This window comes from Strongylocentrotus purpuratus, unplaced genomic scaffold, assembly GCF_000002235.5.
Source record: "Strongylocentrotus purpuratus isolate Spur 01 unplaced genomic scaffold, Spur_5.0 spur5_scaffold_9, whole genome shotgun sequence".
Lineage (NCBI taxonomy): Eukaryota > Metazoa > Echinodermata > Echinoidea > Camarodonta > Strongylocentrotidae > Strongylocentrotus > Strongylocentrotus purpuratus.
The window spans coordinates 27,611,637-27,626,132 of record NW_022145615.1 but is presented as its reverse complement, the minus strand read 5'-3'; the positions used below and the strand labels follow the sequence as shown (position 1 = coordinate 27,626,132).

Here is a 14,496-nt window from a genome sequence, read left to right as displayed (position 1 = left end):
TAAAAAGATAATGAATCAGAAAACAGACAATGAACTTAAAGATATAAGATAATACACCCACTGGAACAAAAGGGACGGAACTTATTATCCTAATAACTGTGGCAAAAGGTCTTCTGTCCTAGTTCCAGTGGTTGTAATCAATAAGTATTTTTTACAAAAATATACAATATAAATATAGCAACCTTGTGTTAAAAAACACTACTTCGTATTTCATTATTAATTATCATGCGCAAAATTAATATATAGCGCTTCTATTATTTTTTGTCTTGCTATGTTTTGAAGCCGTTGTTAAATATGATGTTCAGTACTGTTCAGGCAATAATGTAGTTGCAACGTGGGGGGAACTATCTTTAAAGATATTATCAATTATTATCATTATTCATTTTGCACCCTAAAATGAGGTTGAACGAAACCTATGTTGGATTAAAAAGAAACATACATGTTTGTTGGATATAGTGGAAGTGCGTGGTCAAGTGAATACGTCACAGGACTGTGGATCACGTAGTTCGTTGTTCGTGTCCCTCCGCAGAACTCATGTCCTTTCCCAAGACATAAATCTAGATTTGCCACTCTCCAACCAGGTGAAGAAAGTGGGTATCTGATAGCAATATATGCCTTGAGTTATTATAGTACTTTTTAAGTGCCTTGAGCATCCTCTGGAAAGTTTACATGACTAATATAAGTGTAGCTTATTTTGTATTTATTAACTCATCAAACACACTGTTCCCTTGTTTACTCAACATGGGGGAAATTTTTACACAAGACAACTTTAGTGTGTAGTAAAATTAAACTATTGTTGTATATTGTAAGGTTGCGGAACCAATTGAGCACTGTCACAGTGGTCTATTGGTAAAAGCTCCCAAATCTCATACACAAGGTCCCAGCTTCGACATCCTTGGACGGGGTGTTTTACCCGTCTCTGTCCTTTTCATCCAACGGGGTATCTTAAAAAGTTACTAGCTATGCTGGGGTAATTATAATTACAGGAAAGATTTTGTTTATTTGATATGTTTATACTTATATAAAACAGAGCTCAGTGAATGCGTGTTCCAAATAATTGCCGGATTATATCTGAACGTCAGAGCTGAATGAGTGGAACAATAATGCTATTTGATGTGGAACCTTGATAGATCGAATCTCCCTTGCTGACAGCGGTATGGGTCACTCTGAAATAACTTTTTTTTTTCTTCTGATAGTTATGCTGCATTCCAGTGTAATAATGTTTATATGTCGTGGTTTTCCCCTCATTTTCCATTATTCTGAAGTCTTCCTAAATGAACATGACGAAGGTCCCTTCTTTGGCAGGTTCGTCATTCTGAAGGATCATATGTGCTTTTTAAGATATAGAGGATCATAGCAAGTATGGTAACTATGCCTGCTGTGACGATCAGGTATTTAGGGTTCGTGCCGCTATTAGATGGTGTCTCCTGCTCTACAGTGCGATCAGGAGGATGAGGGCCGTGTCCATGGGTGTCCATCGGCGTCTCCGACCCTATAAAACAGACGATGTAGAAAAGATAGAGATGACCGAACTGTAATTTAATTACTCTTTTCTTATGATAATTTTTTGGAGAACTTCCAACGATCAGTTCATATTTGGTGGTTAACATTCCCACTTTCTGCAATGTTAAATAATACATAATTTTATCTCACATTTTCATTTCCAAGACGTGAATTGACCCTCAGTTTTCCAGCCATAATGCTAACATTTTGGTTCCATAACAGGTTTTCAAATTTGATGTCTCAAGGTGTATTATTAAGAGAGAGAGCCAAATATGTTGTTTGATTATATCATACCTGGTTTTTCATGAGGAGGAGAGGATGAGTTAACATCCTGGCAAGGAAGTGTGTAAGCGCTATCCTAGCCTTTTCAGATTAGAAAGAAACAACAAATATAATCTCCATTATTTTCTAGCAAGCTTGATACTCTAATCTAATAAGTTGTTGTAAGAGTAATAATAATAATAATAATAATAATTAGCTTTTATATAGCTCTAAATACAATGTCTACAGCGCTTTACAAATATACTATTACACCGGTCATTGGATACAGTGCTTGCCCGCACACTGGGTGCACAATCTCAACTCCCTGGGGAGCATTCCTGCCAGGCGTTACTTGACGCTCAAAAACTGTTTGACCAACAATGATGGTCGCATCCTACCGGGTACCCATTTAACACCTGGGCGGAGAGTAGCAAGTGCAGGTTAATATCTTGCCACAGGATTTTAGTGCCGTGTCGGGATTCGAACCCTCGACCTTCGCATCTCCAGTCAAGCGCCTTAAACCACTCGGCCACGACACTCCCAGAGTGAGTAGAATTCTTAAGCCGATAGAGGAATTTGTGAGATGCATTTGATATCGATTGATTAATCGGCTCAATAAATCATGGCTGTAAAAAGCATTTATGTTTACACAGCAAAGGCAAACAGTGGCAGAAGGAACTATAACCGTTCAAAAGTTTGCCGAGGCGTGCATAATTGCCCTCCGTTTTCCAGCTGTATTGCTATCATTTTGGTACTATAACAGGTTTTCCACAAAAAAAATTATCAGGATATACTTTTAAGAGAGAGAGCAAAAAGGGAGGGCCGAAGATGTTATTTGATTATATCATACCTGGTGTATGATGAGGAGGAAAGGGTAGGTTAGAAGGCAGGTCAGTAAATGTATCAGCGCGGCTAGGAACGAGAATCCCATAATTCCTTAGTGCTATAGAAAGAAACAACAAATAGGTAATCTTCAGTATTTTCTAGCCTCCTTCATGTTTCGCCTCACGAAATTTAAACTGTCCTTTTAAACACAGAAAATGTGAAATAACTGAACAGAAATGTATATTTTCTAATCGTAAAAAAAGAAAATTAATAATATAAGATTAAAGTCTTTTAAATTGAAGCTAACTGCCATAAAATGAACATACAGACATAAAATAAGGAAATATAAAGAACATGCATTATCATGTGCTGATCTGTTAGTGTTTTGGTTGGTTAAACCCGGGACTAAAAACTTCGCTTTGCCTCCATTTCATAACTGTACATAGGAATGGCTGACATACATAAACCCACGCTTTTTAAGGCCTGTGTATTATCGAAAAACTGAGATCTTAAGTATAACAATGTAATATGACTGTAGTAAAATTGAACATTGTAGTAAACCTATACATTCATTCTTTTATAGAGAGCACTGGTTAAGGAAGCAAGGAATAAAGCTGTATTTTTTCTTGAAAACCTAACATATATTTAAAAGTATAAATGAGAAGACGTCACAGGGGCGTACGCAGGGGGGGGGGGTTTGGGGGTTCAAACCCCCCCCCCCTTGGTATTTTTATGTGTGTAAACCCCCCTAAAAAACTTAAAACCCCCCCCCCCCCCCCTTTGGGATTTTTTTTTTATTATTTTTTTTTATTTTTATTTTTTATTAAAAAATAAATAAATAAAAAAATAAATAAATATGCCCACAGCTAACCCCCCCCCCCCCCCCAACTGAGCGACTTTTCGGCCGACGCGATTTTAAATTTTTCGGGAGCAAAATATTTTGGGCCCGATTTTAAACCCCCCCCCCCCCCTATAAAAAATCCTGCGTACGCCCCTGAGACGTCATATACCTTTTTCGATGAGTTCAACACAAGGGACCATGTCTTTCTCCAGGAATTTAATTCGTAGTTTCAGCGCGCTATTTCCATCTTTTCTATGCTTGCTCACAAAATGACGAAGAAGTTTCACGTACGCCGACTGTGGGTCAGAACTCAAATTTTGAGCGTTTTTACCTTGAGATTCTTCGAACCCCAGATAAACGCTTAGCTGTACTGGGGTGACGCCGTCGTCAATTTTTGAGGCTATCTTTATAAATAGCTCGTCATTTAGAACGTCGCTGTCCCTTAATCCAGGCATTGCTTCCTATTAAGCAGATAGGATGAAAACATAAAAATAAAATATTTTTCATCTGAATAATTATGTGTATAATTATAGAATAACACTGTACTGTGCAACCTATGAGGAAGTACTCAAAGTGTGTTAATTGAATCGTTATACACAACAGGGGTATCAATAACCGTAGCACACTTACATTTAGGAAAAAGAATATCTTTTGTTTTAAAAATCCAGCGCTATGTAATATCTGATATAGAGCATGATATGAAAAGTACTCACGAGCTAAGTGTTGACAATTATCAGCAAAGACGGTATGAAATCACACAAGAGTCGAAATAGAACGTGCGTGAAACGTATCAAGGACTTACTTATGAAATGTGTGTATTTTATGCAGATAATAAAACGTGTCACTTGATCATGTACGTCAGTTTCTATTCTTAAAGGGGATTTTTTGTTAAACTCCAGATAAAAGTGCAATGGAACACAAAAGAGCATGGAGTCGATTTTGTTTGGGGGTTGTTAAACAACAATTGATCAATGCCCTATTTTGGAGTGTTTGCTCAGATGTGCTGTGGTCATGGGGAATTCCACATTCTGGATGACACCAAAATTTCTTTTCTAAACTGAATCATTCCGAACGGCGTATCATAATTAGCGAAGTTAGTGCAGATATTTTTTGAGGAGGATTGTGGTTCTCACTGTATGAAGACTTGTTCTCTACTCACACATAATCATTTAATGTGTGTATCTATAATCATAAGGCTGTATGCAATAAAAGGATAGATATCATAAATGATAATCAATAGTATACCCCTATCAGAATGATAGCATTGGCAGTGACGTGAGAACGATATCTTCTTTAATAGGAGTTGATACATAAACAAATTAACATAGTTAAGTTTGTGCCAAATTTCATGAGCACGGGATTTTATCTCATCACTGTATTGTTCACCGTATTCTTTATTTACTTGAGGAATATCTGCTTTAGAACGATTGCTTTTAAGCGGTGTATGGTGCCTTTTCACAAATATGGGTATTGCAAAACACGCAAGCATTCCGGGGATTCCCCAAGCCGTAGACCACGTGATCTTGTGGCGCCACTTTACGCTACGATGAGCACATTGATCACTAATAAAAATTGTGTCTAGCATATGGTTTATTAAATGTTTCTTATCTTTTTGTTAACCTATTTATTTGCCTCTGCCAAGCTGCCATTTTCCAGAGACATATTTCACATTGTCTGAATAAATACTAATCATATCACATATCATGAACTGACCCCCCCCCCCGGTCGGAATTCACTCTCTCTCACTCTCTCTCTCTCTCACTCTCTCTCTCTCTCTCCCCCCCCCCCCCCCCCTCCTCTCTCTCTCTCTAGTCTCTCCCTCTATTTCTTTTTCTGTATCACCTTAATTATTATCATTCGCTACATAATTATGACCATCATCCATGTTGTCTCTCTTTCTCTCTGTACACACACAATACCCACACGAGCATATCATCTCCACCCTCTTCCTGATCACCATACACACACACGCCAACATCATCCAAGCCTTCAGACACATACTCGCAAAAGCTTTTGCCACATCTTTCCAATTTTCTTTCATGACTCCGTGACCACCTCATACCTTTTATCCTCACATTTTTTGACAATTTATATGATGTTTTTATTTTGTCATTTTATCCAAATATATGTTGTATACCATCCATTTCTCCTTTGATGATGTTTAATGTGTTAACATGTATTGCATGGTATCAGTTGAGCATCACAGTTGTAAATCAGTAGTATACTCTCAACAAAGAACACATTAGAGATTATCAAAGACACAATGCAGTAGATCACTTCATTATGTTTCTTTACTCGTTTCCTTACAAAATCACCAGCAATGATACTATTGATATTATTATTACTAGTAGTAGTAGTAGTGGTAGTGGTAGTAGTAGTAGTAGTAGTAGTAGTAGTAGTAGTAGTAGTAGTAGTAGTAGTAGTAGTAGTAGTGGTAGTAGTAGCAGTAGTTTCAGTAGTAGTAGTAGAAGGAGTAGTAGTAGTAGAAGTAGTAGTTGTTGTAGAGGAAGATGTAGTAGAAGTAGTGGTAGTGGTAGTAGTAGTAGTAGTAGTAGTAGTACTAGTAGTAGTAGTAATGGTAGTAGTAGTTGTATCATCATCATTTTATTTGGCAATAAACAAAATACTTAATAAATCAGAAAAAAGACAATATTGGGCACGTAAAGATATAATATAATATAACCCCTGGAACGCAAGGGACAAAAATTGTTAACCTAATAACTGTGGCAAAAAGCCTTTTGTCCTGGTTCCATTGGTTGTAAACAATAAGCACTTTTTACAAAAATATTCAATATAATAATTACAACCTCGTATTATACTAAAATTGACATAAAGCCAATTCTCCCTGGCAACACAACACTTTTAATGTGGGAGAGAAAATAAAGAAGAGGGAAGAGAAAATGAGGAGGTTAAAGTAGATAGAGTCTTTCAGTGTCACATAAAATGGAACAAAGTGAGGGAAAGACAGGGATAAAAACATACATTAAAACAAATATTTAAAAAAAACTTTACTTCGTATTCCATCAATAATTATCAGGCACAAAATCAATTAACCGCCCCTCTCCTGGGAGCAAAATCATTGTCTTTATAAATATAAACAACACATGTACTTAGTATCATATTTTAGTTCTAAAAATAGTGTGAAGGAAAGAGGGAAAACAAATCATATTTCTCGTTTTATGTATAATGGAAGAAGAAGAAAAATAATGGGCATTAGAAGATTAAAAAGCAATATGGGCTTATTTACATCAAGAGAACAGAGGATCAATATTATACCCTACCAACCTAATAATTTGTAATGAATTATTTAAAACAAAAATTACAACTCTAGAAAATGGCATCTTATATAATTATATTATAAGATGATGACGTGGAGCCTAATCAAATAATTGGTTGAAAGCGTACACGTGACCAGGCATTTATTTTGCCTAACGCGTAATTTAGATAATGACCGGTCATTATCAAAATCATGTTACAAAACATCATTTTATAAAACAAATAAAATATAACACATCGTTTTGTTCGGGAATTAGTAAAATTACCCACACTCGGTATCTTCAAAACAGTCCAAACACCCTCTGCTATCCTCGGGCGTGTTAGACTGTTCCAAAGGTACCTCGTGTGGGTAATTCTTACTAATGCCCTCATTGCTGTGTATTATTTGTATATTAAACATGTAGTTGAGCAAGTCACGCCGATAGGGAGATCTCGACCAACCCGAGCGCAATGACTCGCAGAACAATGCATTCGCTGAGCCCGCGTCCGGAGGTGAACGAACCTTGCATTACCGGCATGGCAAGAATTCACATCATAGTGCCACATTAAACAATACCAAACAAATCCTTGGTTACACATGTGATCAAACAAATTGTTCTACCTGACTCGAAAGACTGTCAATTAAAAAATCCGAACCCGTTTTTCGTATGTCATTTTGTTTACATTTTTGTCAAGTACGAGTCGAGGAGCCCGTCTATAAACCGGGCCCCGTACGACTTTCCCTACCCGGCGGCTTGCCGTGGATTTAGAGACCGTACGATTTTCATTTCTACGGCATGTGCGGTCACATATTCTGCGGCGCCCGGGAGGTGCCCGGAGAAAATTGGTCGAGTGAAATGCAAGGCGCCCGTAAGAGTGCCGGCAGGGTGCCGGCCGAGTGTCGGCCGGTAACCTCACTGGCTCCGTCCGATGAGCAGGTGTACCGATGGCTCCCGGAAGGTGCCCTGCCGGGGTCCTCAAGGCGCCCGCCCGGGTGCCGTGCGGTGCACTGAACTACAGAGTGAGTCAGAAAAAATGTCCCACTTTTTAAAAGTTGTATTGTTTGAAGTATAAATATTTAATCATTGGTTTCATGATATATCTTGATAGAGTTATCCTCCCAGTACATTAAGGTACCATTTTCATTTGAATCTCTGCATGCATCACTGAATATCAGACAACATTTACAAGACTGTCAGATCTCACTTGCGCCAAGTTACTGGGTGAGGAATAAAACAGTGCATTGAACAAAGACATTCAGACACGCGCACACGCACACACACCCACACGCGCACACATATACACACACACGCACACACAACATACAGGGTGACAATTGTTTCATAATTACCCTTTTTCTGATTGATCATTGATTTTTATCAAGATCGCTGAATGTTTAAGTGGCATAACCGTAAAAATCTTTCCCTTTTGTACACATTCACTACCACCATTATGTCATCATCATCATCATCATTGTCATCATCTTAATCTTCATCATCATCATTATTATCGTCATCATCATCATCATCATAAAGGACAACGTCCGCCAATACGCACCAAGAGGACAGCGGCCACTCAACTTTTCGTACGAGAAGAAGAATTCCAGACAAAAGATAACAGTTTGGGTGGGCCTTGTCGGGAATGAAATGCTCATTTGTGTGCGTGTGCCTGTGCGTGTGCGTGTGTGTGTTTGTTTGTGAGTGTGTGTGTGTGTGTGCGTGTGTTTGTGTGTTTTTGTCTGTCTGGCTAATTGGATGATTGAAAAAAACTGGCTGTCTTTGTACAAAACATTATTTTATTCCTCACCTAGCAACTTGGCGCAAGTGAGATCTGACAGTCTTGTAAAGATTGTCTGATGTTTAGTCATGCATGCAGAGATTCAAATGAAAATGGTACCTCAATGTACTGCGAGGATAACTCTATCAAGACATAACATGAAACTCATTATTAAATATTCATACTTCAAACAATACAACTTTTTAAAAGTGGGACATTTTTTCTGACTCACTCTGTATGTGTCCTCTAGTATACGCACCTCCTGTATTTAAAACTGCGTTGTACATTTCGAGATGCCGCCGTGAGGGACCCGCACGGGCAATATTCATTTTAAATGGCCCCCGGACGGCAGACGTCAGTTGTTGTGCAAGTCACCTCTCTTAAGAGCAAGGGGCTCTTAAGGGGCCCGTGAGGGCTCCGAAGGGTACACGTACGGAACCCTTGAGCACCGCAAGGCGCCCGTAAAGATTTTTCATGAGAATTGACCCCCAAAATCGTGAGGGGCCGTCCGGGCACCGTCCGGAGCCCGCATGGGACCCGTAAGGTGCCCTAGGGGCCCTTTACGGGCTTTCTACGGCCTAACGGTCAGATAAAAACGCCGGGAGAATTGGGAGCAGCCAACTCAGCACCACGGCGCCCGTACGGCTTGAAAAACTGTCCCGGCGCCCGTAGGAACTTTACGGCAACCGGCCGGACACCGGCCGAAAATTCCCAAAATGTCTGTTTTTACTCGCCGTACGGGCCCCGGAGTGTATATGTGAAAGCCCCATTAGTAATCTTCAATCTTACTTCACAGGGATTTACTAATACAAATGCCGTACCTGCTGATCACATTTCAATATTAGGTATACAAATTGTCTTAAATACATAACGGAGAGTATGTGAAGATAACGAATTTCAGACTGCACACAAAAAACATAATTTATCATACAACAGAAATGGAGAAAGTAAAAAGACTCAATTTATCACGGCTACCCCTAGGATGATAATCATTTTTATATTCATCAAAGGTTTTCTTTACAATTTGTTCAATTATGTCTTCTTCTTTTTTTTGGGGGGGGGGCTCTCTTATTTGAAGCCGTGGTTAAATATTATGTTGAGTACTTCTCAGGCAGTAATGGTATTGCAATGTGGGAGAAACTTTCTAGAAGTTTTGCACAACAAAAAGAGATTGAAAGATAACCCATGCTGGATTAAAACGAAAAATACATGTTTGGTGGATAAAGTGGAGGTGTGCGGTCAAGTGAATACGTCACATGACTGTGGATCACGTGGTTCGTTGTTCGAGTCCGTCCGCAGAACTAATATAATGTCCTAATGTCCTTTGCCAAGACATAAATCTACATTTGCCACTCTGCAGCTAGGTGATGAAAGTGGGTATCGGATAGCAATATATGCATTTTGCCTTGAATAATTATATTACTGTTTACGTGCATTGAGCATCCTCTGTGATGGTTACATGAACAATATAAGTGTAGCTATTTTATCATTAATTAACCCAACAAATACACCTGTTCCCTTGTTTACTCAACATGGGCGAAATATTGCACAAGTGTGTAGAAATAAGTTTTGTTGTATATTGTAAAGTTGCGGAATCAACGGAGCACAAGTGGTATATTGGTGAAAACTCCCAATTCTCATACACAAGGTCCTAGCTTGCTCGGTGGTCACATTCTTGGACGGGGTGTTTTACCATGGACCATAATAATTACAGAATAAGCAAGACAGACTAGATTTATGCTGATGAGGCTTCCCTGGGTAAAAAAAGGATTATACTTATTTGATATGTTATGTTTATAAAACAGAGCTTAGTGGATACGTGTTGCAAGCAATTGCCAGTCATTTACACGTTAAAACGCATCTGGTATTTGTTGTTGTGTGTGTGGGTATGTTTGTTTGTATGTTTATTGTTGTGTTTTTTTTTCAAAGCGGAGGTTTACCGGATCATAATTATCTGAACGTCAGAGCTGAAGGAGTGGAACGATAATGCTTTTTGATGTAGAACCTTGATAGATCGAATCTCCCTTGCTGGCAGCGGTACGAGTCACTCTGAATTAACAGATTTTTATGTCTAGTATGCTGCACAGTGCACTGCAATGTAATAATGTTTATACGTCGGGGTTTTTCCCCCTTATGGTCCATTATTCTGAAGTTTCCCTCAATGAACATGGCGAAGGTTCCTTCATTGGAAGGTTCGTTATTGTGAAGGAAGATTTGTGCTTTTTAACGTCTTTTTACAAAGATATAGACGATGGAAAATATGGCAACAATGCCTGCTATGACGATCAGGTATGAAGGGTTCGTGTCGCTATTAGATGGCGTCTCCTGCTCTACGGGGCGATCAGGAGGCTGAGGGCCGTGTCCATGGGTGTCCATCGGCGTCTCAGACCCTATAAAACAGACGATGTAGAAAAGATAGACATGACCGAACTGTTATTTCTAATTACTCTTTTCTCGTGGTAATTTTTGTTTACGGAACTTCCAATGAATTCTTATTAAGTAGTTTACATTCCCACTTTCTACAATACATGATACATAATACATGATTTTATCTCACATTTTATTTTCCAAGACGTGTATTAACCCTCAGTTTTCCGGCCGTATTGCTAACATTTTGGTTCCATAACAGGTTTTCAAATTTGATGTCTGAAGGTGTATTTTTAAGGGGGGATAGCCAAAGATGTTATTTGATGATATCATACCTGGTTTGTCATGAGGAGGAGAGGGTGCGTTAACATCCTGACGAGTAGGTGTGTCAGCGCGGATAGGATTAACAATCTCAGTCTTCTCCAATTCTAGAAAGAAACAACAAACATAATCTTAATTATTTTAGCTATTTTGATATTATAATCTAATAATTTTTTTGTAAGTCTGAAATTCTTTAACCGATAAAGAAATTTGTGAGATGCAGTTGAAATCGATTGATTAATCTCAAAGAATCATGGCTGTAAAAAGCATTTTATGTTTACAAGGCAAAGGCAAACAGTGGCAAAAGGACCTATAACTGTTTAAAAGTTGGCTGAGGCGTGAATAATTACCCTCGGTGTTCCAGCTGTATTGCTAACATTTTGGTAATATACCAGATATATTTTTAAGAGAGAGCGAAAGGGGGGGACGGACAAAAGCCGAAGATGTTATTTGATTATAATCATACCTGGTGTGTGATGTGGAGGGGAGCGTAGGTTAGAAGGCAGACCAATAAGTGTATCAGCGCGGCTAGGAAAGTTTCTCCCATAATTCCTTAGTGCTAGAAAGAAACAAACAAAAATGAAATCTTCAGTATGTTATAGTCTCCGTAATGTTTCGCCTCACGAGATCTCAACTGTCCTTTTAAACACAGACAATGTGAAATAACTGAGCAGAAGTGTATATCTGCTAATCGTAAAAGAAGAAAATTAATGATCTAATGAATTAATGATCTTTTGAATTGAAACATACTGCCAGAAATTTATCTTTACAGACAATAAGGAAAAACAAAGAACACAAATGTCTCATCAACCCGGGGACTCCCAAATGCTCTCATTCCCTTAGACGTAATACATGAACCACGAAATTCCAGTGGGCAGAAGGTTTAACTGGCTGCATCAACATGCATGGTAGGGGAAATCAACATTCATCCTCCTTAATTCTAGATAAATTCGATATCAAAATAAATCATACAATTAGTAAATGACTATTGCGAGACTTTCTTCTGAACATCCATTCTCTTAACATCCTCTCTGATATTCAACATTTCAGGAAGATGTTTCCCTTGATTAAAATCGCATTACTTAGTTTTCATTATATACCTCACTTAAGAAATCCAGCCATCTGATTGGTCTAAATTACAGTCGTGATTTTAGCCATTCCAGTTAATAAACGAAAAATGCCAAATCTATGTAATAGTCCTAGAGCAAATCAGTAAAATCCAGGCTAAATTCCAGTTGCCGGGAAAATAATAAAATCTTGCTGAAATACCCATTAGTTCACGTGTTGAAATGTGCTCTGAGCGAGCGCGGATACCATACATTGTGTGTATGCGAATTGGTCGCTTATTTTTTAGATTTTTTAATAAGAGGACCGGCGATGTCAATCGTACTACTAAATCCGGCCTAGATTCTACTTATAGTATCCAAACAAGGCAAAAATAGCTGAAGAAACTCTTCCTAGATTTCAACTTCTTGATGATGATCAATTGCAAGACTTGATTAATTGTGCTGACAGCAAGGACACGAAAAGGGTACGTGAAATTTTCCATAAAAATATTCGAAGATTAGGTCTAGATATAGGCTACCTGCAAGTTATCAACACAGGCCTCGATAGCGTAAACAAACTTCCAAATTCGGAGCTGGACAACGTAGATCTAGGCCTAGGCCTATAAAGGCAAAAGTTTTACGCTGGTGCTATAGACGGAAGAACGGTTCTTTATACATGAAGAAGTCAATGTCAATTATTAGATTCGGACTTCAGCGTCATTTCCTCAATTCTAACAATGTCAACATCATAAATTAAGCATGAAGATTTTTCCAATTCGACGAGAGTTTTTAAGTGTTTTTCAGCAATGCTTAAACAAGAAGGAAAGGGAGTTGTGACTCACAAACCATGCTATCTCAGGAGAAGACATGGACAAAATCCAAGGTTCGCTTGATTTGGATGATCCTGTAGGTCTTCAGGACAAGGTATTTATTGATGTTATGACACTCAACAGCTTTGAAATTTGTGAGGAATTAGGGGGAAATGCTACATAGATCTAGACTAGTCTAACTCTCAAAGATACACTCACAAAAAAAAACTCTGCAGATAAACTAGAGAAAAGCCAAGGTGGTGTCATAAGTTGACTCTTTTTTTTCAGTATATAAAAGTAATAATGACTGCCTTAATATTCGAGACATAGTTGTTTTATACGCTCTCGGGGAGGTTACATCGTGCTATTGCCCTCGGCACGCCTTGGGCAATAGCACAATTGTAACCTCTTCTTGAGCGTATAAACACAACCATCAAAGCAGTCATTATTACCATAATATGATTTTTTTTTTTTTAAGACTTGAAGTAAGAAGATTATTGCTCGCTTTGCCTTCCTGTTCGTAACTGTATGTAGGAATATTTTACATACACCCACGCTTTTAAAGGCCTGTGTATTATTTTTAAAAAAAGAGATTTAAAGAATAAAAATATAATATGACTGTAGTAGGATAGAACAATACTCAAAACCCATTCATTCATTCTTTAGAGAGCAGTGGTAAAGGAATCAAGGAATAAGGTTGTATTTTTTTCTTGAAAAACTAAATTATATTTTAAAGTAGAAATGATAGGACGTCATATACCTTTTTCGATTATTTCAGCACAAGGGACCATGTCTTTCTCCAGGAAAACAAGTCTCAGTTTCAGCGCGCTCTCAATATCTTTGCCATAATCAGGGTTGCTAACAAATTGACGAAGAAGTTTCACGTACGGCGACGTAGGATTGATTTGGGCAGAACTCACAATTTTAGCGTTGTAACCCTGCAAACCTTTGAAGCCCAGATAATCGCTTAGCTGTTCTGGGGTGACGCCTTTAATTTCTGAAGCTATTTTTATAAATAGCTCGTCATTTAGAACGTCGCTGTCCTTTAATCCAGGCATTGCTTCCTATTAAGCAGATAGGATAAACAAACAAATATTTAAAAAAAACAATCTCTCGCAAGAATTTTTCCATCTGAATATGTGTATAATTATAGAACAACACTGTACTTTGCAATCGATGAAAAAGTACTCAAAGATGATGTAATGTGTTCGTTGAATGGAAAGATAATAATAATATCGATATTTATATAGCGCCGGTATATATCCGCCAGGCTCTGACGCTCATGGCACTGTACATACATGTATTACTATCACAAAAATATAACTTTCTTAACTAAAATAAAGTAAACTAAAACAACACAAATTATTACGCTACATTGACATGATTAAATAGCACTGTTTAGAAAGAGATGAGTTTTTAGAGCAACTTTGAAGTCATGAAGGGCAGTTAAATTACGAATACTAAGTGGCAGCTTATTCCAAAGGGACGGACC

The 14,496-nt window shown here is 38.1% G+C and overlaps 1 protein-coding gene across 1 annotated transcript; it reads right to left on the bottom strand.

The window, feature by feature from the left end:
* Nucleotides 1–9,525: 9,525 nt before the first annotated feature.
* Nucleotides 9,526–14,062, bottom strand: LOC105439121. Its single transcript, XM_030977181.1, has 4 exons — nucleotides 13,765–14,062; nucleotides 11,616–11,708; nucleotides 11,164–11,256; nucleotides 9,526–10,851 (listed from the first exon to the last, which is right to left on the bottom strand). Exons 1-4 carry the CDS (start codon nucleotides 14,060–14,062, stop codon nucleotides 10,685–10,687), a joined length of 651 nt encoding a protein of 216 aa, XP_030833041.1. The 3' UTR covers nucleotides 9,526–10,684.
* Nucleotides 14,063–14,496: the final 434 nt, after the last annotated feature.

Excerpts from the sequence above, each read along its gene's own strand:
- LOC105439121 (XM_030977181.1), bottom strand. The coding sequence starts at position 14,062 with ATGCCTGGATTAAAGGACAGCGACGTTCTAAATGACGAGCTATTTATA. Across the intron at positions 11,709-13,764 it reads TGCTGAAATAATCGAAAAAG|CACTAAGGAATTATGGGAGA; the intron begins GTATATGACGTC and ends GTTTCTTTCTAG. Across the intron at positions 10,852-11,163 it reads TCCTCCTCATGACAAACCAG|GGTCTGAGACGCCGATGGAC; the intron begins GTATGATATCAT and ends TCTGTTTTATAG.